Here is a 24,476-nt window from a genome sequence, read left to right as displayed (position 1 = left end):
CTTAAGGACCTATCAAGTTCGACTTGATCATGGATAGTTATTTGTAGTCACCCGCAATTTGGCTGTTCTTACCGTGAGTAGAAACCTAAGAACTTACAGAGAGACGTGGGTGCCACAGCGTAATTGAATTTCAGTTTTCTCATTTGATAACCATTTCAAACCTGGGCCTCAAGCTGTCTACCTGTGTTATAAGGTTCCATGTCTCGGTATCTATGTCTTTGTGTTAATGCACTCAACCAGTGAGACCTGGAGTAACACATAACAAAAGTGGAGCATTTTATAGTGGCCGCGTGAAGACGCGCGCCGACCGCGACCTGAACCTTTGGCTGAGGGTGCACTCAAATTTCAGACTAAACCGTGCCTTGCATCATAACACATCGTCACCTCACAAGGAAGACAACATCTTCTTGTCACAGCATATTTCTGCACATATAAAGCTTTCTATCAGTCGCCGAAATGACTGCTATGTATGTAATTTCTCACAATTACCCCTTTTCTACTCGTCACAGATCTTGTACTTGCTCGATCCTTTGATGGCCCTCATAAGCATTGCCGCAGCAACAGCTAGCTAACAAAGTCATCAAAATTACAGCGAGAGCTTCGATAACATCTACTTGGACCTCTCCAAGGAGAGTGGAAAGTGCAGATTCGCAGAGACCGGTTTTGGATGGAAGCCTGCGGGCGGCGGCGATACCTTTACCCTCGATCATAACAACATCGCCTCTGCACAATGGAGTCGCGCCGCCAAGGGCTATGAAATCAAGATTGTACAGCGCGCCAAGTCCGGCATAATCCAGCTCGATGGCTTTCAACAAGAAGATTACGACCGCCTTGCCAAGGTGTTCAAGAACTGGTACAGCACCGTCCTTGAGAGCAAGGAGCATGCTCTACGAGGCTGGAACTGGGGCAAAGCCGAGTTTTCCAAGTCCGAACTCACATTCAGCGTCCAAAACCGACCCGCATTCGAATTGGCCTACTCGGAAATTGGAAACACCAACCTCGCTGGCCGCAACGAGGTGGCTGTAGAGATGGCACTCCCTGATACGGGTGCTAATGCCCAGCTGGGTGGTGCCAGGTCGAAAGGATCCAAGGCTGCCGCTGGTCGAGATCAGCTTGTCGAGATGCGATTCTACATTCCTGGTGTTACCACCCGCAAGGAGGCTGAAGGAGAGGACGCAGGCAGTGATGCCGGTAACGACGAGCAGGAAAAGAATGCCGCTACTCTGTTTTATGAGACTCTGATTGACAAGGCTGAGATTGGTGAGACTGCTGGTGATACTATCGCCACTTTCCTGGATGTCCTACATCTCACGCCCAGGTATGTCCAGTTTTCTGCCTCTTTTGTGTGCACGCTAATACGTTGTCTATAGAGGTCGTTTCGATATCGACATGTACGAAGCCTCTTTCCGACTCCGAGGCAAAACCTACGACTACAAGATTCAATACGAGGCCATCAAGAAGTTCATGGTACTTCCAAAGCCTGACGAGGTGCACTACATGCTTGTCATGGGTCTGGACCCGCCCCTACGTCAAGGTCAAACGCGATATCCTTTCGTTGTCATGCAATTTAAGAAGGACGAGGAAGTCACTATTGACCTTAACTTGAACGAGGACGAGCTTAAGAGCAAGTACCAAGACAAGCTGGAACCTCATTACGAGGAACCTCTCCACCAAGTTGTCGCCAAGATCTTCCGCGGTCTAGGTAACAGAAAGATTTCATCCCCTGCCAAGGACTTTATCACGTACGTCCCCTGTTTTCTGCTGCATCATAAAATTACTGACTCGCGTGCAGACACCGCAACCAATATGGCATCAAGTGCTCTATCAAAGCAAGCGAGGGTTTCCTCTACTGTCTGGAGAAGGCATTCATGTTTGTGCCCAAGCCCGCTGTCTACATCGCCTACGAGCAGACACAATCGGTTACTTTCTCGCGTGTCAGCGGAGCTGTTTCAGCGCTGTCGACATTTGACATCACAGTTCTTCTCAAGAATGGTGCCGGCTCGTCCCAGTTCAGCAATATCAGCCGTGAGGACCTCAAGGCCCTTGAAACCTTCTTCAAGCTCAAGGGTCTGCGGGTCAAGAACGAGATTGATGAGGATGCCAACCTCCTTGCTGCCGCCCTCGATCAGCAGATGGATGACTCCGAGGACGAAGTTGCCGCGAAGGCCGACCGTGGCTCCGCTGACGAGGATGAGGAGAGCGTGGATGAGGACTTCCGAACTGATAGCGAAAGCGATGTAGCAGAGGAGTACGACAGCGCCCACGAGAGCTCTGGCTCAGGCAGTGACGAGAGCAATGTAGATGAAGATGAGGAACGGGATGATGATGACGAGGACGCCGAAGAGGAGCGTCCTAAGAAGAAGAAGAAGACAGGTTAAACGTAGCATAGGCATATGTGGTTACGGAGCGTGTGTGTCGTTGAAGTGAGACACGTGAGCAGTTTAATGGGAGCGGGACTGGGGAAAACTCTTAGTCTTGGAGACTGAGATACCAAAGGCGTTCGGGCTAGAAAGACGATTTCACACCTCTACCTGGGTTCATGTAGTAGTAACTGTTACCAATTACAATTATTTCCGCTTTGACAGTTTGGTCAGCAAGCTGTCTCTCTGCACGACTCATGTTCAGAATAACTTTGCGGTGAGCATTGGTCATGACATCCATGGCATTGGCATATAGTAGACCAGACTAGATCGATTGAGGCTAGATGAATTTAAGCATGCTTTACGTCTGAGTTTCTTTTTTATGGAAGTTTATTCATTAACACACAATAATAAATCATCGATTTGAAAGAGCCTCGGATGTCCTTTAGCCTGTAATATATCTACTACAGGCTCGTAATTGATCGAGCCATCTGGGGTATTCCTTGTTCTCGTCACCTGGAGAGGGGTATATTTATATTCCCCCCGTCACTTGTCAGCCGCAAGGAGCTAGTGACGACTATCAAGAGAGCCCCCCCATAAAATCTTATCATCGGCTTTACAACGAACAGTCTAATTACCATCGTATCAGTCTCTGTTATAGTGCTCCCACGAGTGCCAAGGCAAATACGTAAATAGGTACAGTAGCTAACAATTCTGCTGAAGAAAAGAAAACATGGATGGATATTCTCCGGAAGGCTGGCTGCTTACTGTAGATCACGATCCTGCACTCTCGTGTGCGTTCCTGTACACCCAATGCGAGTCTTGCTGATTCTATAGGTGGAGACGGATAGTTGCTGAACGTTCTCGGTTTGGCTCCGACGATCAGGGGTGGCCCTTGATCGGCGATGACAGGTTAAGAGACTGAGGTTCCGCAAGCTGAGGTACGTAGAACTCTTACAATGCCTACATGTTAGTGGTAGGTTGGAGGTGATCTAATATCAAAGCATCGTGGTGATGTTCATCAGCTCAATCCACCAAGATTTGGTGTCATGGAAATTACCCTTTCTGGTAATAGTAACGAAATCCGAGGGGTAAAAATCAAGTCTCGTATTATTGGGCATATTTGGAGAGAAAAAGGTGCCATTCAAAGGTCCAAGACCTTGTCGTTTAAGGTTTGGACAAAGATCAGATCAGCCGGGGCCAGGGATGTAAGCGAAGTTTTGCTTCTGCCGAAGTTCAGCGTAACAGCGCAATAAATGAAAAAGAAAAAAATTATTTTCAGGTATTACCGCATTAGTATGTGACAGCTCACACACTCCGGCTCCGACGTGGGTTCAAAGGGGGGCCGTATCCGAGTCAGTGCATTGAATTGGCCGGGCCGTTGGTTGGGTCACCTTGGAAATGTGTATGTAATTGTCGTGTGAAGGATGGGAGACTGCAGATGAACATTTGTGTCCCGTCAGCGATAATGCACGAGAGGGTTCTGACAACCTGAACGACCGGCTACTCGGCCTGCAGAACCGAGGATCAGGGGTACCTGGAGCATGGAGCCTGGAGGGTATCACAAATAATGCCTGGGTCCTATAACAGAAGGCCCCGTCAGTCAAAGAGGAGTTTTGTTTGGGTCGAATATCCATGATCTGACCCTTCGAGGGTTCTTAGGAACGCTCGCTATCGCTGTCTTCTGCAGAACAAGCTTTTGAGTTATAGAAAACGTTTTCTTACATGAGTTTAAGACGTAACTATGACTTGCTCGACCTGAACTGAATCTGTGTAAGTGGCAGGGAAGTTGGTCGACCTGTCACGATCTCTATAAATCCGTCGTCTTTTCGAGCAATTCCTTCGGTTTCCCATCAAGTAACTAACACTACAATTCTCTTGTCCGTTACCTTATACTACATCCAACCTTCCTCCTCATCAGCTCCACACACAACGCGCACATCGTGTAATACCTGGCATGAAGAAGGTATCCGTTCTGCGTCGCACCTTCCCAAACACCTTACTCCCCGTGCAGGACAGGGCAGGCGCAGGGTTGGCAGTTTCCTAGGCACAGTATCTGTCTGTGGCATCCAGTCCATTCGTTGTCCTAGGAAAGTGCGGCTGCCTTCCGAAATGACGCTTTCCTCTGTTTCATACGGTTGACTAATTCCGCCTGTATTTGATCCATCCCAAGAAACTTTCTTCACAAGGCAACTTACTCGCGGCCGAACGTAGATCAGGGCTGAATATGAGCTATACAACATTTCGATATGAATTGCCAGGGCTGAGCAAGCCACACAAACTATTATGCAAGCCCTGCCACTACATAATCGATTGTCTGTTTCACAAGAGGAGAAGCAGCTCCGGGCTAACTGCACTTTGCATAGGGTGAAGGGGGATTGTATTCCTTTTCCTTTCGGAAGCGACGTTGGCTTTCGACCAACGACTTGTCTGCACTATCTCGGTCGACGAGCACGAGTTGTTCACACTCTGCAGCAAACTCAGCGCCATCAAAAAAAGATGTCACCGCCGAAAAGAGGAAACAAAGCCCAGAAACAGTGACGTCGAACGAAAGGGCTAAAAAAGATTACCGCCACGAAGACGGCAGCGATAGATGGACATGGTTTAGCCCACAAAAAACCGTTGTCTTTCCCGTCCGTCATGTTCAATCCTAACGACGCCCCCCCAAAACGACATATCAGCTCAACGGCCAACAACCACATCCGGCTTCATTAGTCCCCAATTCCCTCGAAACGTCTTAGCTTCAGCATCCAACATGAATCCCTTTAGCCCAGGGTCCTCTTTTCCCAGGCGTGGCATACATTTTCGTTGGGTGGGCTACAGGCTTGCGGCCCCCTCCCCCCTGGTTGTAGCCAGCCACCCCCCCGCTCCTCGGTTGCGAACTTGGATCAGACCACCATAATACAGACATATACATACAGAATTGTGTGGTCATTACGCGGTCTGATTTGGATCAGAAGCCATCCGTACCTGGTTGGAGTGTTCCTGTCAAAAATACCAAATCAATGGAACCATCTAGTTACAGTTATCATCTCCGTGCTGCTGGATCCGAAACAACCGGGCCACGGTACGAAGTCATAGCAAAATGAAGAAGCTTGTGGTATCATCTAGTATCACGATTGCCGTGCCTCAGTCACCTGGTCGTTATTCCCAGTATGCCTAGTGAGCTTCTCGACTTACGAGTGGTCCTTCTTTCGATGAGCCACCTGAATACCTGGGCTGGTCGAGCTGCGGCACTTGACAGAATGGACTCTTGGCTTTTATGAGATAACGGATGAATATCGTCCTTCTCTCTGCAGTTTAGAACGGGCAAGAGCCTTGTGGAGTGGCCCGGATAGTCTAGTTTAAGAAGATCCAGATCTGACCGCTCGCAATTGTTACTACAACATGATTCGGCATCGCGCCAAACTGACAGAACTCGGAGAACGACACTGACAGGGAAGATATAGGCGCCTCAAACATGCACCCTTCCGCGCTTGACATGTGAGCGGTAGGGCTTGTCAAGCCAAGATGTCCAATAAAGGCTGGATGGGCAAGGTCTCGATATGCCGATCACTTTACAGAGCACGAATGCCCGAAGTACCACTTACAGTCGGTCCCCGTCCCCTTCCCGGACCTAATCCCAGTCCCGGTTTCCTGTCTCCTCCCCCCCAAAGGAGTCCACCTATTTCCCAGGTCCAATTCCAGCTCAGGTTTCCCAGAAGCTGTCCCCAAGTCCCCCTTTGGGCGGTAAAGGCGGGGGCACTGGCCAATTCGATTGTCGAGTTAATGCAAACACAATCAGGGCGTCGACTTGAATCCACACATGGCTCCTCCATCATTCAGCATTGGCTTTCCCACGGCCACGGATTCAAACCAGCCACATCTTCCTATTGGAAGCCTAATAGTTCACGTGGGGAAGGGAAGAGAAGCTTGTCCTGCTTTGACACAACACCATCAGGTTGCCCTATGTTATTTTTGACAAAACAGATCTCACTACATCCTATAACTAGGGCGAATGCGTGAGCACGCCAGAGTGTAGTCATCAAGGGCCTCGAACCATATTACCGCTCAGGCCTCGGGACAACGTTGGATGTCCCCGTGACTAGTCACTCGACTCTCACAGCCTCAGGGGAAGAGGTGACAGACGGAGGAGGAGAAGGAAAGGGGCCGGAGGCCGAAGTACGAGAAAAGGGAAGACCACCACGAGGATAGGCAGTCGATAGTGCGGCTGAAGAGGGAACCTGTGAGTAAAGATGTGACGATCTGGGCAAATGTCACCCAACCCAGCATGTGCTCTGACGTTAACAATGGTGTGAAGCAGGTACGCGGAGCGGCAGTGAGGAAGACCTTGAATGCCGTTAGTGGAAACGAAAGGCACGGCCACTCATTCGCTCATCATCTGAGAAAGAATTAAGGGCCTGAAAAGACATTCGATCCGTCACCTAATAGGTGACCGATTGTCTCGTGGTGCCGAGAAATCTCTTCGGTGGGGTGACATTTTATCTTGTGTTTGGTGGGAGCACGAGACTACTGTACAGCATCGCCCCTCCTGGACTGGAATAGGGCCCTCGATCTTCTAATTTGCTTGTTGGATGCAAATCGGCGTCCGTGGCGCTAGAACTATTGAGCAGGTTCTAGTGACGTCGAAGTCTGCGGCTTCAAATTGCTGTATAAGCAGTCGGGTCCCTTAAACTACCAACCTCCGTGGTGAAGTACGGTGCCGGCCACGGGCCCAGGCCGACTGAATCAACGGAAGTTGTTTATCAAGACGTTCACTGATCGAAGCTCGATCGCACTTCCACTCGATATCATACCTTGATCCTTAGATCACAATCGACGACCAGTGCTATCAAAGTGACAGCCAGGGCACGCCTGGTTGCATAGACAAAAGCGATACCCGGTCCACTCCTCCAGACATCTAAACACAAGAGCCGGACGAACACTCAAGTGGCTACGCAGATCCAGAATTTGCTGCAGCCTCCGACTTCCAATCCCACCATGGCGGGGGATCACAACGAGGACCAGTCATTCTATGACTTTCTCATAGAAGAGCCAGAGGTACGTTAATTGGCGACGAGGCGACGGTGGAGAGTATCCTGCTGCCCCTTGTGCGATGTGAATTAAAGTTGAAGAGGTAAGTTTGGCCAGTTGGAGATATCCTGTCGAGGTCAATGCTCAATAGCATGTCATGGTTGCAGCAAAGCAGCTGAGACATGTCAACACCATGCATCAGGCCAGTGGCTGAGTCTCGATCCAACTGGTGTCCGGCTCGATTCCGTCTCTCCCGAAGAATGACTCGAGCTATTGAATCATGGTTTGTTGTCGTGTCCTGGTATTCAATGGTACCACAAAAAAACTCGTTGAGAAGAGGCCAATTTTCGCAAAAGTTTCCTCGTCGAACGAGACGCATTCAATTCAATAGCTCAGGGGCAAAAGAACCGATGGGAAAAAAGAGCTGAAGCGAGTCGAGACCAGGAAGAGACAGTAGAGTGGCAATTTTGAGACAGAGAGCAGGAGATGAAAGAGAAGAGTGAACAATTAGTGAAGATGGAATAAAGTCTAACGTTGCGTTTCCGTTGGAGCAGATGATAGCGCCGGCGCCACCCGGTCATTTCCCACATCAACAGCCCATTTCGTCGCCGAATCGAACCAGCCGCGATGCGCCGCCGCGGCCAGAACCGACCGAAATCGAGACCCACCACCACGCGAATCCAAACGCAAATCACCACTCGGGTCCGGTGACCTTACCGGGCCCGGTACTCGGAATGCAACTGCCGGGCACCGTTCCTGAATCGTCACGTGCACAATCACGCGCTCATCTTGAAATTGACCTTGATATCGACTTACACGCGCAGCAACACCCACACGGTTCCCATCTTTCTCATGGTGCGCATCCCCAGGCGCACGGAATTCATGGTCACGGCCATGGCCATGGAGCTCATTCAGCTCAGAGTCCAGCGGGTCTTCGGTCCGCTGGGTTTGCAAGTCACATCCCTCCCGCCTCTTCTGGCCCAATGTCGATGGATTGGAGCATGTACCATGTTACTCCAAATTTGCAGCTAAATCACCCTCAGTTTGATTTCGAGATCGCAGGGCATATGGGCGTTGTTGGGCATTCGAATCATCTTTCGCATGCGCCGACAGATCCAGCCTCGTTTTCGTACGGAAGCAATCTCGTTTCACCTTCAAGCATTCACCCGAATAGTGCCCACTTCGATACCGGCGTTCCAAGTCAATGGGACGATTCTATGAGCCATGATGCCAGCACTCCAAAAGTGCGGACCCCCGTTCATCATGTTGCTAGCAACCCCTGGGCCGAGATAGACGAGCCTACAGGAGACAATAATGCGACACCGGCTTCTCGTCCACGAAAGACTCCTCGACCAAGACGACAAAAGAAAGAGGCTCGCAAACTATCGGACGCTTCCCAGGGGGCTATGAGTAGCAGTACTGGTGGGACAGCACCTTCGATATCCGATGCTGCCAGTCCCAGTTCTGCGTCGCAGAACAGCCGTGCCAGTATTGGCTCCAAATCCGTGTCCATGGCCTCGACAGCATCGACAACATCTAGCCGCCAAAGCAAGCTCCGCAGTGCTTCTCGGACATCCAAAAACAGTCGAGACAAGCCCAACGATACTCCCGAAGACCGTCGAACACGAGCCTCTCACAATCTCGTCGAGAAGCAATATCGAAATCGCCTTAATGCTCAATTCGAATCTCTCCTCAGTGCGCTGCCCGACCAAGCGCGCCATGGGGAAAGTGGCAGCGGCAATGGGAACGAGGATAACGAATCCGACCATGCAAATGATGCTGACAGACGTGTCAGTAAGGGCGAGGTGCTTGAAATGGCTCGCAAGCATATTCAAGCACTAGAACGTGAGAGAAATCAACTCGAACTCGAGAACTTTGAGCTTCAGGGCAGCCTGCGACGACTCAAAGAATCAAATTCCGAAAGCGCAACATCCTCATCGGGCCAAGAGAACTCTGTCGAACCCGACACAAATAAGGATCACAAGAGGGAGCGGGATGATGATGATGAGAAAGAAGGCTCATAACAAGCAACATATGATGGGTATAGAGAGGCAAGAGTTGTACACTGCATCCAAGGCTTTGGAGAGTCAGGCTTCTCAAACGAGATGTTCATGAACGACTATCTGTTTGATAAGTTTGCATCTCTCTTTAACCGTTCTATGCCCTCTTCTATATTCCTATCCTTGTTTGATTATCCTTTGGCTTGCTTCATTTGTTCGCACAGCATGTTGGTCCCATGACGATTCGTTTGACGTGGACACTCCTTATCCATGCGCTCTATTACCAGACGCCCTATCAATATTCGTTTTCATGTTTTTGGTTCTCAAATTGTGGCAGATTCAAAAGGGGTGTGGCGCTCAGGCAGTATCACGAATGGAAGTGGCTATGTCCTTTCATGGGTACTTGCTTATATGTTTGGTTGGCCTTATATGTTTGTTTTGATATTCCTTTTACATTCCCTCACTTAGACATGTGTGTTTGATTGTCCTTGTTACACCTCCTTACCTCATTACCCATGCCATCCTTTCTTTGAACTTACGACTCACATAACACAAAAGCCTCAACACCCCACAACAGATAGAGACATGGGCTTGACTTGATTGGACTGGACACATGTTCTGTGTTACATCATGTTACCACGCCTTCTTACTTGAATCTTCTTCTTTGTCTACATTGGTGTGGAGCATTGGGATTCTATATGAGAACTCTACGGTTAAGTGTTTTATATGGAGCAAGCACGGGAGGGCAGAAGGAACAAAGACTTTAGAAAATGGGAAAGGGATAGACATGGTCTTTGGGCATGGGTTATATGACACTGGCTTCTCAGAGACATGTCTGTCTATAATCAAGTTCATGGAATAGACTTATGGTTGCGGTTTGAAATTCATTCCACAATTATGCATGACAAGCATCTCCGGTTGACCTCCATAACTTGAGTGTACGTTGGCTCTGCTTTGACGAAACTATACAAGTGTCGGACATTTATCCTGGACAGCTAAACCAGCCGATGTCATGAGCAAGGTGCTGTCGTATACTCTTGGTTCCTGAATCGTCTTGCGTAGCGTGAACCACTACATTCAATGCGACCCCTGACGGATGACATGCAAGGATTCAGAGGCAGACATCATCTCAAAGAATGCATCGTAATTTTCAGTTGTTCAATAACTTGGTCACTTAGCATGCGAATTAATGAAGATTTGGTTGTTAAACTTTAACATTTTTTTAGTCATTTTTAACTTAGTATATATACACAAAGAGCAAGTAAATGTCTCAAAGTCAGCGCGCTTGGCAGAAATGCATTTTTGGCCGTGGTGCCGGTATGTTGTACAAGATAGCTTACTGCTATGTGCCTCTGATTTTTGTCTAAATGTTCATAAATCCATCACTCATCATAACTGGAAATATTGCGCCAGTTGGTTCCCAAAGGTCTCTCCTACAGAGTTGGACCTTGTTCTCACCCGTTGGCCGACCCCCCAGTGGTCGACTCCGAAAAAACATTGCAGTAAAGATGAAAAAATAAATAAAAACACACCCAATGCCTTGTTTAGCTTTTGAGTACCGCCCCCAATGCCCTGAACTGCTTTCTGCAGATCAAAAGTACGCCTTTAATGACCTGGTTGCCGGAGGCTGAAGTCAAGGCCTGAAAGCCGGACCATAGGACCAAGTATAGAATGCCTTTCGCGGCGAAGCTCAAACCCGTACAAAAGAAATCCGACCATGGGCCGACACACCCAGGAGCACAGTGTCTTGTGTAAAAGCAGTGTAAAGGCGATATATGCCGCACGTGAGAGAGATATGAAACAGAAATAAAAAGAAAGCTGCCTCAAGTGTTGAGGTCGAAAACAGGTAACAAATCAACATGGAGCGATCAAATCACTTTAGATACGATCGCCATTGCCCTTGGCATATGTACGAGGAAATAGGGCATATTGGCCCACAGGAGGGGCCTGAGTGCTGAGACTTGTTGTTCTAGCACGAGGACGTCGGGTCTTGGGAAGCTCGACAGACTTAGTGTTGTTGGGGATATCATCCCTGACGATAGACTCGCTTGCGTGGCTCTTGTGGTGAGGCTTCTTGGTAACGGGCACAGAGGGGAATGGTGTGAGCTCAGGGACTGTGTCCTTCTCGGTGGAGGCAGGAGGAGTAGTCTCTTCTTCGTCGCTATCATCGTGTGATTTGATGATCTGTGACTCGCGGATTGTGTTGTTTGACTCAACCCACTTGTTCAGTGACGTGCTGCTGGTGAGACGAGTCAAGTTAGTCCAGGTGGAGTTGGTAGAGACATGACGCTCTCCAGTAGAGTCAGAGAGAGATGTAGAGTTGGTAGCAGTAGTGGAAGTGCTTGCGCGTTGATGAGACATCTGAAGAGAGGTGTGACTGGCAGCGTTGCTGACATCCTCATAGGGGTGGTTGGGGTCAACGATACCATGAACCACATCATCCTCACCCGAATAGCTCTGTCTCTCAGTCTCATTGAGGAGCATCTGTTGATGGTAGTCACCAGGGATGAGTAGCGAAGGGGACAAGGTAAAGCCATATGACTCCTTGAAGCTAGATGCTCGAGAGTCGTTTCGACAATGGCTAAGATTGGACGGGCGGTGGACCTTGTCACCGCGTGGGAGCGAGAAGTTATTGGTCACAGCGACTCCCGTGCTTGGGGTGACGGCCTCGAAGGCACTCTCCGGCGAAGCCTGACTAGCTGGGCTTAGAGCCGGCATATCAAAACGGGACGCGGAAAGCATACCGGGAGACGACTCAGCAGTGCCGATGATCGGTAGCTCCCTCAACTCATCGTCTTCAAACAGAGCCACTTGAACTCCAGGTGCATGCTCTCGTCCACCTTCCAACGACGGTCTCTCCCACTCGTAATCGAAGTTGGCATCGGCCTCGTGTTCGTAACAGTAGTCGATATCATCCTCCCAACTCTCCCTAATGGAATGAGCTTGGCCGTTGTAGTGTCCAGCACTGTGTTGGGCAGCATTGTTCTCGAGAGTCTGGGATCCCCGAAGAAGAGGGACCGATTGGCTAGCACGCAGTGAAGACCTGGTGCTGATGATACTCTTTGGTGATCGTCCAATGTTTACCATGTGTTCTTCTTCCTCTGGCACATCTGGCAATGGTGGCTCATAACTTGCGGTTACGGGAAGTGGCCAGGCTGCATCATCGGGGGTGGTGATCGCATGCGAGAATCGGTGATCGTCTACTGGCAATACTGCCTGTTCAGGGGCCATGGCGTAACCATGAGATGTTGCTGGAGGTCGCTCCATGATCTCACTAGGGCTGAAAGGTTGAGGGTGTCGGAACCCACCACTCGTCAGTGGACGATCAAACCTTGCCACTGCAAGTGCGTCACCATCTTGCAGGCTGGGCTGTCGGCTTGAGCCTCTTGGGGGTGGAATAGGGGCACCCAGAGTAGGAGAGTGAAGTGGCTCAAGCGGAGGTCTTGGGGGCCGGACTGGTCGAGGTGGGCTGGTACGGAGCTGCTCCTGGGATCGAGCGTGCTTGATCAATCGACGTGGAAGGTTAGAGGCTCTTGAACTACGGGGAGATACTTCGTGTTCGACAACGCGGTCTGAGTAGAAGTTGGGTTGGGGGTGCTCCTGTCCAGGAGTACGAGATGCTGAGTTGGCTACCTGTTCGCGTGGAGTATGCGTCACATGCTGAAAGTTGAAAGGTCCAGATATCTGAAGCTTCTTCTGTAGGGCTGTCTCGTCGCGAGATGATTTTCGGCGTGCAAAGATAGTAGGCATGATGGCGTCCTTGAAGGTGGTCAAGGAAGTTTCGCTGCTTAATTCAGTCGAGTACAATGAACTCCCCGATGAGCTCTGGGCACTGCTCTCACGTCTTGAGCGTCCTGACTTGCTCGACTTTGCACGGCGATGGAAGATGTTCTTGCCCAATACTTGCACACTGTCAGGTCGGTCTCGAGAAGAAGAAGTTCCGCTAGTCGTAGATCGTTGGGACGAGTGCCGAGTAATGCTCATGTTTTCGAATCCCTGTTCCCATCCTCGCTCACTATTCACAAACGACGAAGACCCAGACGATACAGCCCGGTGACCTCGATTAAGGTGAGACGCATGTTTCATCTGCTTGCTCAATTGGCGAATTCTCTCGGGTGACGGAGGGCCCTCTATGGCTGGCACCATGTATTCGTCCAGATCGATGGGTGAGTGCCGGGTGTGGGGGGATACATCGCGGTAGCCATGGGCATCGTTGCTGGCATTGGCTTGAGCATTCTGGTTTGTATCGCGCCTGGAACGCTCCGACTGGTATTCTGAGTAATAAGGCATTGTAGCAGCCCACATGATTACACAAGACCTCCAAGAGGAGGGCGACGGCGGAGCGTGCCCTGTATGTAAACAATGACTTGCGAAACTGGCCTATTCCACAAATTCTTGTTGTTGGTCTAGGCCAGGCAGGGCAGTGAGATAAAGTAAGGAATGGAGTAGGTGAGACCTAAAAGAGAGACTTGGGATAGGGCAGATCAGATGCCACGAGGTTTCAAAAACGTATCGAAATGAGGGGTGGGAAAGGTCATCGGGAGACCAAACAACAAGATTATAACAACGAGGATGTAATGTACATATAAGTTAACAAGATGAGCGAGAGATTGATGCAATCTTGGGGCAAGGCAGCTTGTACCCTCCCAAAGATTAGACAGGCCCTAGGAACTGGGGCTAAGGGAGACTAGGGCGGTGGTAAGGGGGGACCCTCGACAGGGCTTCGAGTGGGTTGGGTTGGGCTGTCCCTGGCCCGTCTCGACGGACACAAGCCCCGGGAATCTGGGGGGGTTTTCCTTCTCTGCAAGGCCCATTCTGGCCGGGATAGTCCAGGTAGGGATATGCAAGGATACATCGATCAGGCAGACTTGAGTGTCGGTACCGCAATGCGTACTGTGCGAGTTTGAGTGTATGTGCCTGTGCCTGCGTCTGTGAGTGCGAGTACATTTCCCTAACCGTAACCTCAGACGATGCTGGACTTGTCGTAAGGTGACATGAGGTCCGTGGTGGTGCCATAGACGCCCTAACTGCCTACCCAGACAGAGACCAAGTGGGTGCAAGATGTTTGACCGTCAGTGAGTGTTATCTTGTATGTCAGGTTAAGACAAGCCATTACACAGACACGACGAAACACCGTCAAGCAGAGAATGAAGAGGTCCAAACAGTCAAAAATGACCTGCAAACATTGCACATCCACAGAAGCAACTATAAATAAGTGGATGTTGACACAACGATGCGATGGGTCGTTACGCGTGCGTCAATGGGCAGGTTTTTCTTTCGCAGCAGCTTGAAACAACGACAAGAGCTCAAAGCCAAAGCACAAAAAAAAAAGGAAGAAGGAAAAGTCGGTCTCTGTAGTTGGGTTAGTTAGTAATGGCAACGCAGCAACAAGTCGTGGAATCTAGACTCTGTTTATTTCTCAGCTGTGCGTCGTTCAATACACGATATCTTGCGGTTCAGCACGCTGAGCTCGTGCCAGATAACGACATTGGATTCCGGCGCCCGGTTTGATAGACTTTCTGTCTCCAAGATTTACTAGCAAAGCTTCTGAGTGACACACAACTGACAGACCGCGTCAAGCCTGCTGCGCTCAGTGCGATACTCGACAGAGGACCAAAGCCTGTTCCCTGTTAGCTCTGCTCTATGTCAGTAGCTTTGGGGGAGCCAGCTCCATGAGCAATGCAGGAACGAAGTCATAGCCACTCCGCTTGGCTCGGATGACGAATGAACCCACAGAGCAGGTTACGTACTCGGCCATTGACGTCGTGGGGAGTTCTGGAGACTGGAGGTGGGACATGAACACAGTGAACCGGCCCCTTCAAGTTGGTATTAAGACTCTATGATCAAACGATTCGTTATCTAGAAATGGACATGGACAGAATGTAACCGGGGAGTCCTTTAAATCAAAATCGGAGGGATCTAATGAAAGTTCGAAATTACTTACCGAGACCTTGACATGGCAACACTTCACAGAAGACATGCAATAGACCCAGAAGAGAGGGGATCGGTGAAAACTGCAAGGGTCTTCTCACCCAGCCCTTCTACCCCACTGCATTTCCATCCGTATATTCGGAGCCCTTGGGACACTTGCTTTGTGCTTCCCCATGCATGGCTTCATGTTCTCTTCATTCTCATTTACGCTGTGCCGTTTCCATGCCTTCGACTAATAATCCATCGTCTGCGAGACATGCAATCTCAGGGATGCCACAGCAGCTGCATGTTCATTCACGCACCATGTTATCGTTTTGACTTGACTGAGAGGACTGAACTTGAGAGCAGGGCAACAGATGACGCGCTAGCTCAAGAACCTTTTTGCGGGTCATCAGAAGAAACGCGTCCGGCGTTGCAAGCTCTGGAAGCCCACTAAACATCTTGTGGTTCGTTTTAGCGTCGGGGATGGCGAGGATGATACAGACCGTGGCCAAGGTTGAGCAATGACCACATCTGCAGATTGCTTCATCTTCTCCTAGTTTAAGGAGTTTCCTTGCTGTGGACTATAACCACCGGTGGTTTGGAACAAGATCTAGCTAAGGGCATGGTTTAAGCATGTCTATCATAATCAGCCCAGAAAACACGTGGGATCTGGACGATGAAGCCTGCTTTGAAACGTGTGCAATGCCTTTTCCCATGATCATAGACCAGATAACGTTTGGCGATGCAGCCATTATTTCAGTTGGAAGCTTGCTCTCCAAGCCATGAAATCCATTGAGTTGCTTGAGTCAAAAGCTATCGATATGAGGAGATTGCTGGTTCATTTCATTTCATTGGAGGCGCCATAGTGTTGCCAAGACGAGTCTTGATCTTGATAAACCACATCCTCATTTCGTTGTTGGAAGGGGCGGCAGAACATTCATGGACTGTTTTTAGACGCCTATGTAACCAGGGAACGAGATTTTCTCATGTCGTAGAAATCTCACCTAACCCCACGAGAGATAAGGGCCGGATGGAGAGAGAATCATGAGTCTAGGAGCTAAGCAAGGTTAGGGGCTGAGCTAGACTGGCTGTTACAGCACACAGACGGCGTGGCACCCAGCCTGAGCGTTGAGGTGAGCTTTGTGCACAAATGGCACCGACGCCTACGGTAAGTAAAACAGGAACATCAACAAGAAAGGCAGCCAGCGGTTGCTCAGGCGTCTTAATTCTGCCCTGACCCGCTGCGCTGGGACGGGCTGTGGGACAACGGACGCGTGGTGGGCTTTGCAAGACACTGCGCCGTCCAAGAATCCGGGTTTGAAAAAAGAAGATCGGCTCGTGGATGACGCGGAAGGGCAGCCGGATGAGCGAATATGATTTGACAAAAAGCTTGATGCCGATGCGACGAAACAGACGCGGTGAATCTTTTTCTGGGACATTGCCGCGACCTTGTTGGCTCTTCCAATTGCTTGCGAGTTAGTGTTGCAGTCTGGGAGGGGTCAATAACGGAGGGAACCAGGGCCCTGCAGTAACGTGCAGTAGCGCCAGGGCCAGGATTCCTTTACCCTTTGTAGTTAGCGGTCAGGGGTAGGAGTGCCGGGCCCTTGAGCGAACACACTGAGGCCATCAAGAACGTGCGTGTAACAGAACTTAGCTGGGGCTCGGGAGAGCTTTGATTTCCCAACTCCTGCTTGAATCGCGCGTTGGTGCGTAGGGAGTGATATGGCCCCCTCTGTCTCGATTAACTCATCACGGGCCCAGGAACTGATCATGCTGATGACCCAAGTGGCATCCTGCCCCTGCTCCAAGCTCCACAAGAAGCTGCGCCAGCTGCTGAGCTAAGGAATACGTACAGAGCGTCCTGGGCAACGGCATACGGGTGTTTGCCGCCACTGACCCTGGGGCTGCAGGAGCTGCTTTGGGGGCTTGATGACCCGAGACGCTAAGGCTGGGCTTGGGTAGCTTTGAGACTGTTAGAGGCTGCTAGACGGAGGCCAGGTGGCGCCAGAAGCCGCGATGGAACCTTCGATTCTTGACGTCGTCACGATATGGTTTTGCCGTTGAAAATTAATATGCAGATTATGATCAGAATGACACGATAATCGAAACAGCAGAGTGGATTTTATTGACGATGAAAGGCATTTTGAGAAAACACTGGTGAGATGCGATAACTCGGGTGTTGATAAAGTTGCCCATGCCCAGGTCTTCCTGTCCGTTTAGATGCCGAATATGGTCCTTCCTTCCCTCCATTATACCACTCACTTCACTTCACCTCCCATGCCCGCCCAACCCAATATTACCTACCCTACGGTTTTCCGATTGGCACAGGCAAATAGTTAAATATATTAATCAACTACCTGACTATTCGAGAAGGTGCGTTTGAGCTTATCTCTCATTAAGCTGGGTACAGGTCAGTGGGATATTCAATAAGGCAGTCGTGTCTCGTCATACGCGGTTGGTCCCGATATTTTGACTCCGGGTACACTTTTCCATGTGCATACGATAATTCAAATCTCACTGACCCCAAAAGTTCCCTGCGATAATTGTGTGAAAGCTGCATCTCAGCATGAGGTAAGCATCCAGGTCAGGACAAGTATAGTGATTGGTCACGAGCATTGAAATCACCAGTCACACTCTAAGCTATTACCGGGTAGGCAAATTAAACTGCGCCGTATTCCTTCATGCTTCGATGAAGAATTTTGGGGATTTCATCTTGACACCTCATGCACCGGGTAATCGGAGCAGATTAACGCCACTGACACAAGCAATCGCTTTCACTTTAGCCGATGGCTGTCAGGAACGGTGGCAGGATCAGGAACAGGCACAGAACTATCTGTCTGCTTACCCTCCACTAACATATCAAACCGATGCCTTACCTAACGAGGTAGGTTCTTCCAGTGATCGTTGGTGAGATTGACGAATTCGCTCACTGGCAGGCGGGAGCTTTACTGCTTTAGCTATCTCGTACATTCAACCTGGCAGACCAGGGACCCGGATTTTGTTGACATTGGCATCATGGATGTCAAGCATTCGGAATGACAGAGTCTGCAGCGCGGGGGAGATTGAGGTCTTTCTTTGATGATCACCGACCTACCACACTTGGTTAAAATCTACACGAGTCCCATAGACTAGGTACACCGATGAGGAGACGTGCTTCTGAAGGAATACGTCCCCGGTGAACTCTTGTGTTTGCTGGTTGTTGTTGATGGAGAAACCTACCTGATGCAGTAACACAACATCTTGCTTATGCTCTTGAATCTCCTGATACTGAGGGTTCCCATATTAACAGTCCATCCTGAATACTACATACATATGGTCTTTGCTTTTGAACAAGTATTGCTTCATTGTCCAAAGAGGAAATGCTTGCTTGCTTGGCTTGCTGACTGTGCTACACCTGTCAATCAGTAAAGCAGCCAATCGGCGCAGAAAGGGCCGCGATGGGCCGCCTACGACGCCTTCATCACTTGCAGTCTTACACCCGACCCTTGCCCTGTTCTGCCCTGCGGAAGCTCGCGCGCGGTGCCTTTTTACGGCATCGGAAGCCCTTGTGACAACCTTTACTGAACCAACCAAACCACTGAGAACTGCGGATACCCTCCCTTGCCCGTTTACAACGGCCACCCACAGACTTGGGCTCAAGCCTGGGTTCGAGATGAATGCTGTACAGACTGGCTGGACTCTGCTGTACCGCACACGAGCATACGGTACATCAGCGCGGGTATGCGCATGTTGCAGTTCCAAGGGCCGAATTCATCCATTCTCTCAGAGCCAACAGTCAACACCTACACTTACAACGGCTAGACAGACAGACACAAAGTCAACTTAGCTGCTGTACATATGCGACCACGGAATGTACGACGTCGAAATTCATGCAACCCCCGGACTCTATAATAAGTCGGTGTGACTATCTCTGTTGACCATGCGCATGCCTGCGTGTGAATCCTCGGTCCTTGCAGCTGAAGACGCAGTCAAACATTTGGACATAGGTAAGGGCGGCTCATTGACTTTTTTTTTTTTTTTTTTTCCCCTTCTGAGGGATGTTATTAGGGTTCGTACTATGGATATCGATACGACAGAACACGACCCGGTGTACGCGGAAGCGGATACAACATGCAGAACTGTGGAACAATACAATATGTAGGTACGGATACAGAGGACCTCAAGGGAAACAAGCATCAACCCTTCATCGGCAAACCTTGATACAGTGCGACATCTCTCCAGCCTCCGCCTACGGTAGGGAATAGCGACTAGGTAGACAGACTGTATTATTACCGATCTCTCTGCGGGGATCGGGAACCCAAGCTCACTCACCCACCCGAAACCGATTACCCAGTTCTTTTCATGAGAGTTGGTCGGATGTTGAGCCTCTCGACCCTTGCATTCCAGGTCTAGGCATTGATATTCAGTGGAGGATTCACTGGAGAGTTCTGTTATTCCTGGCCTGCCCGTCGTCTCCTCGGCCCTCTGGCCCTTCCTTCCCGCCGCTAAAGAGGCCTGTCGGTTGTTGGTTGTTGGAGGTTTAGCGCCGCGGAATCAATTCTCGTCTTCCGTCGCTGGGTCTATCGGCCTCATCTGTTTCTTCCCTAGGCTTCTTCAGTGTCTTTACTGCATCTCATGGTGGTCGATTCAATTGCCGCACTTGAAAGGAGCTGTCACATTATCTTGGCAATGCATTTTTGCAAGCCAATTCTGCAAGGAAGACGATCTTGTCAACTCTGGCTACTGATACTCAGGCCCTGTACCCAGCAGCTCAATCTCTAGTAACTTTGCTAACAGTTAGTCTGTCTGTACCTGTCTGTTCCTGAACTCAAAGTGCCACGTCCCAAAAATTCAAGGACAGGGATCTCATTTACTTCCCTGGTCCTCCAAGTCCAAGATAATGGGATCTGGGCCTTGAAAACAGGCCAGTCTAACTGTCTATGCTGCATGGCATCAGAGCTACCTACCTGTCGGTAAATGAACAATCAGTCTCTTGGGTCTCCCAGTCCCATCCATGAATGCCTGTATGTACATAGCAAGTACAGTATGGCGGATATGCCCCAGTCCCAATTTAGAGCTCCTTGCAGACAGACATCAGACAGCTAACCATTCGCTAACAAACTCAATTCCGAGGTTGCGCAAGACCTTGGAGACAGACACATGCTATCCCCTCGCTCTTCTGCTCCCTCCTGGCACCGGAGCCCAACGCTCATGGTTCACAAGCTCGGAAGCACTACGACTTAGCTTAGCTTGCGAGTAACCTACAGGGCCACAGGAGCTGATCGTATCCCAATTGGGGTCTTGTAGCCTCGGAGAATACAACACCTCCCCTGTCAGGCCAAACGGGAAAGGGGCCTTTTCTTCTCGTGGCTTGGCCTTAATGTTTGACACTTTTGCAACTTACAAGACACCATTCGGTGAATATCCGGCAGTTTGTATTACGCCTGGTTACACGAACTACCTATACCAGAGCTACCAACCCATTATACCTGCCTACTGCAGTGCCTATACTCACCTACATATGAGATAGATGCTATGGCTACATGCATAGATGCGTTGAATATACGTTGTTCTCGGGCACTCGCTCCGCTACCGTTCCTCCTCAAGACCCCTAAGCGAAGATGAAGCAGGGTACCATGATAGCACAGTGCACAGTTTTATGATCTTTTTTCAATGCGACGCGAGAAGCGAGTTCTAATGTTTCAGCCAATTACGGCACTTGTCACATCTTCCATCACGATCGACAAGAGCAACATTCGACTGTTTCGTTTCAGGACTAGGCGTCCAGTCGCTAACTCACTGAACCTCCAGCTTAAAGACACCAAGCAAAACGATGGTTCAAGATAAGAGACGGGAGAGAAGAGAGGCCCCGCCATTGATCATCCCGAGGCTACCAAATTCCCCTGTCCAGCACCGGTTCAGGCTTGTAACTGCAAGGCGAGCGATTATCCATTGGATTCTAAACATGGAAGCAATAAAATGCTGCTAAACATATGCTATCCCAGAAACTGAGCTAATCTCATCACCCCCTACTCTAAGACCCAAACGCCAACGCTAGAAGCCTGGACAACGAAATGACTCCGGCGCCAGTAAGAAGAGTAATGTGCTAACCAACGCCGGGTCGCAATGTGTATGTGTTTGCATAAACATGATTATTAGATGCTCCTCGTATTATACTTCTCGGCAATCCCCTTGACGATCCGTCCGATCTTGACCTGGGGTAGCTCCTCCTATTGTCACATCTTCGACGTCGCTCGCGAAATAGCCATCATGGCGCTTCTTGCGCCGGACGCCAAAAAAATCGCCTAGTGTATCACTAACACTACGTGACCGCCGACGCACCAGATCGTCCTCGCCTGCAGGCCTCTCAGCCTCGTCTAAGGCGCTAGGAAGATTTTCCACTGATACTGGCGCTGCTGATTGTGCGGGGAGCGTGTTCGACCGGGAGTTGTTCTCGGGATCAGCATTCTCATCGTCTTCTTTAAAGAACAGCCCGGCACGGATGGTGGAACGTATACGACGCATCGAGGACTGGCGCACACTCGGGTCGTCAGACGCGCGCAGAAAGGCGTCCTTGACCACAGCCGTAACTGTTGACGATAGAGGGGACGGGGAGATAAAGGTCCTGGATCGGCTTCCAGTACCACCGGGCTTCGAAGGACTAGCTTGAGGCCGTGGGAGAAGCGAGCCATCAGTAGCTAGGGCATCTCTCATCGGTGTTGTTGGGTGGGAGGCAAACGCCGCTGAGCCCGCGGTCCCCGGTGGTGCAACAGAGTCTGTAGAGTACGCCCTAACGCCCCTTCCCGGTGGTGTTGACGGCCCTCCGAAATCGTTCCAAGGGAAACCAGAAGCCATAGTCTCCTGGCCTGGGGACATCTGAGAACCCAAAGCCTTGGCTGATGGGAGATTGTTGTTGTCCTGATGTGGTGTAACCGCCGCTTTCAAGGCTCTCTGTGCATCAGGATAATTAAGACCCGACAGGTGACTGGACCGTCGTGATTGTGACTTGGGGGTAGAAAACCCCTGACCGTCTTGGTAGGACGCTGTGCCATTCCCTTCCTGGTTCGCAAGGCCTATGGTATCCTCGAAATCATCGTCTTCAGACAGGACTTCGTCGTCATCATGGCTTTGCTCACGGCCGCTAGTGATGAGAAAGACGCCGAAGAAGGTAAGGAGACAACCTCCAACAAACTTGGCCGCCTGTTCAGCGTTCGTTCGTTCGAAATCGCGGTACAGGACGGCGCTTCCAATGATCACACACAGCGTAAACATTACAAACTGGATTGGGATAACCTGGGTCGAATCGAAACGTTGCAGCGCCTTGTTGACGTAGCGAATCTGCATGACTGCCGTCCCAAGGAGAATAACGATGAGAACGTAAGTGACAGGAGTTGTAAAAGCACGCCAAAGAGTGGAAGACAACATCGACGAAACGCCTTTTGTCGCAAGGGCAGTGTAGCCGCCTAGATCTATAGTCAGTGTCTGCAGAGCGAGCTACTATACCGTGTCACATACCAAACAAACCAACAAGTCCCAGGTCGATAAGAATCGTGCGTCTTCCGTACCTAGGACTTGCCCACATCAAGACCAGGATAAGAAATATGGTCACGGCAAGATAGATCTCAAAAGCCAACGTAGTGATCGCGTCCCATACATCATGAGGGTTCAACTTGGTCTCCTCTTGCTTTGCGCTCAGAACAACAGTAACAACACCACCTACAGCAATAACTACACCCCAGAAATCGCGCTGTCGGAACTTCTCGTGGAACATGGCAGGCGCAATGATGCAGTTCGATATCAAGGCGACAACTCCAAGAGGAGAGACAATCGAAGCGGGGGCGAAGCCATATGCGAGAAAGTTGCCCATCTCGCCAAGAGTAATAAGAACTTGACCCAACCACCAGTACGGAGATTTGAGGTATGATGAAGACGTATCATCCTCTTTGCTATCGGTGCTCTGTGATGCCTCGGAGTGAAAGGACCCGGTCAGCGGATCAGTTTCACAGCTCTCGTCCATGCGATTTCCATCATCTGTAATTGTTCCGTGACCATTTTGATACCCAGCTCCATCGCTACCTCCTCCAATGGTGCCGTATGAGCCACCATGATCTCCAGGGTGAGGGCGCTTCAATGCTTCTTTCGCCCTCTTCCGGTTCCTACTCCTTTGCTTGTGAAGTCGAATATGTGCGTATCTCTGAACATTTAGCGCAAGAGCGATAAGTACATTGCCTACAATGGCTGTGACGATACCGATAAGTGAGGACCACTCTTGTATTTTGTCACCGGGTTTGCCGGAATGGCCGTGATGAGAGGAGTTATTGGAGGCGTCTTGCGCCCAAGAATCGACCACCATTGATGGCCATGGCGATTCGACATTGGCCAGCCGCATCATCTGGCGGGAGAGGAGCACGACAGGTTTTGGATAAATTCGCGACGGTCGATAGCAAAAATTAAGGCGCGATAATCAGACAAACGTTGGAAAATTCGGAGGATCGGTCACCGGGAACGGACAATAAGATGACTGAGCTTGGACGGATAAAGCGCGATCAACGTCGTGGTGGAAGAATCGATAGTGTCAGTTTGGTAGTAAGTAATTAAGAGTATCATGGGGGCAGCGGATGGTCAGTATCAAGCTGCGTTGTGCAGTACATGGCCAGCCGTCGCAGACGGAGAAGATGATGAATTGTCGATGATGATGGCGATGGGTTTTTTTAGGGAGAATTCACCAAGAAACAAAAGAGTAATGTCTCAAAAAGACAAGACAGAAGCTTGCCTTGCGAGAGTCAAGTTGGTAATCTAGGTGATGTATGTCCACGGTTGGCACGGCCTTGGCGAGCCCCGGGATCCAATGTCATCTCGCATTTTTAGGCGAGGCAGAAAGCAGAAACTGAGGTGTCAAAGCGGAGCCCAGTCTCTGGCTCAGGGTCTTGTCGCTGAAATAGGCCAATAGAATCAAAGATCAACTGTAAGCCACTGGATCGATGCCTAGGGGAGGCAAGAAAACTTAGGACCTCCATCATAGATGATAAAAATATTTAGGTAGTCCTAGCCCAAGCTTACGGCACTTTTACCAAATTTATTTTAGCATCCTCTGCTAAAGTCCCAAGTTTTCTTACTCCCGGAGGGGGATGCCCGTTGTTGCCCGCTACCCCCACTAGCGTTGGACTTTGCCGTCATAACTCGCAACGAGAGCTTTCCATTGTCACATGGT

The 24,476-nt window shown here is 50.1% G+C and overlaps 4 protein-coding genes across 4 annotated transcripts; 2 read left to right on the top strand and 2 right to left on the bottom strand.

Annotated features, from left to right (window-relative positions):
- Positions 1 to 337: 337 nt before the first annotated feature.
- FOBCDRAFT_38245 (uncharacterized protein) lies at positions 338 to 2,624 on the top strand. The gene is made up of 4 exons (XM_031185023.3): positions 338 to 467; positions 593 to 1,318; positions 1,371 to 1,742; positions 1,793 to 2,624. The coding sequence occupies exons 1-4, from the start codon at positions 457 to 459 to the stop codon at positions 2,376 to 2,378; spliced, it is 1,695 nt and encodes a 564-aa protein (XP_031040665.1). The 5' UTR covers positions 338 to 456; the 3' UTR covers positions 2,379 to 2,624.
- Positions 2,625 to 7,340: 4,716 nt separating this feature from the next.
- On the top strand, positions 7,341 to 9,397 carry FOBCDRAFT_133855 (uncharacterized protein; the record flags this gene model as incomplete). The annotated part of the gene is made up of 2 exons (XM_059607914.1): positions 7,341 to 7,400; positions 7,901 to 9,397. 2 exons carry the CDS (start codon positions 7,341 to 7,343, stop codon positions 9,395 to 9,397), a joined length of 1,557 nt encoding a protein of 518 aa, XP_059464986.1.
- A 1,486-nt stretch (positions 9,398 to 10,883) lies between these two features.
- Positions 10,884 to 13,688, bottom strand: FOBCDRAFT_38149 (uncharacterized protein). The gene has a single exon (XM_054704732.2). It carries the CDS (start codon positions 13,676 to 13,678, stop codon positions 11,252 to 11,254), a length of 2,427 nt encoding a protein of 808 aa, XP_054560707.1. The 5' UTR covers positions 13,679 to 13,688; the 3' UTR covers positions 10,884 to 11,251.
- A 7,508-nt stretch (positions 13,689 to 21,196) lies between these two features.
- FOBCDRAFT_38143 (magnesium transporter NIPA-domain-containing protein) lies at positions 21,197 to 24,081 on the bottom strand. Its single transcript, XM_031185010.3, has 2 exons — positions 22,781 to 24,081; positions 21,197 to 22,728 (listed from the first exon to the last, which is right to left on the bottom strand). The coding sequence occupies exons 1-2, from the start codon at positions 23,655 to 23,657 to the stop codon at positions 21,437 to 21,439; spliced, it is 2,169 nt and encodes a 722-aa protein (XP_031040652.2). The 5' UTR covers positions 23,658 to 24,081; the 3' UTR covers positions 21,197 to 21,436.
- Between the last annotated feature and the right edge of the window lie 395 nt (positions 24,082 to 24,476).

This window comes from Fusarium oxysporum, chromosome V (assembly GCF_013085055.1).
Source record: "Fusarium oxysporum Fo47 chromosome V, complete sequence".
Lineage (NCBI taxonomy): Eukaryota > Fungi > Ascomycota > Sordariomycetes > Hypocreales > Nectriaceae > Fusarium > Fusarium oxysporum.
This window is presented reverse-complemented; position numbering and strand designations above follow the sequence as displayed.

What these genes read in the sequence shown, in the direction of transcription:
- FOBCDRAFT_38245 (XM_031185023.3), top strand. An exon ending in GTCCTACATCTCACGCCCAG is followed by an intron (nt 1,319 to 1,370) that starts GTATGTCCAGTT and finishes CGTTGTCTATAG; the next exon opens with AGGTCGTTTCGATATCGACA. An exon ending in CCTGCCAAGGACTTTATCAC is followed by an intron (nt 1,743 to 1,792) that starts GTACGTCCCCTG and finishes ACTCGCGTGCAG; the next exon opens with ACACCGCAACCAATATGGCA.
- FOBCDRAFT_38149 (XM_054704732.2), bottom strand. Translation starts at nt 13,678, where the DNA reads ATGTGGGCTGCTACAATGCCTTATTACTCAGAATACCAGTCGGAGCGT.
- FOBCDRAFT_38143 (XM_031185010.3), bottom strand. Translation starts at nt 23,657, where the DNA reads ATGATGCGGCTGGCCAATGTCGAATCGCCATGGCCATCAATGGTGGTC. An exon ending in GGGACTTGTTGGTTTGTTTG is followed by an intron (nt 22,729 to 22,780) that starts GTATGTGACACG and finishes CTATAGATCTAG; the next exon opens with GCGGCTACACTGCCCTTGCG.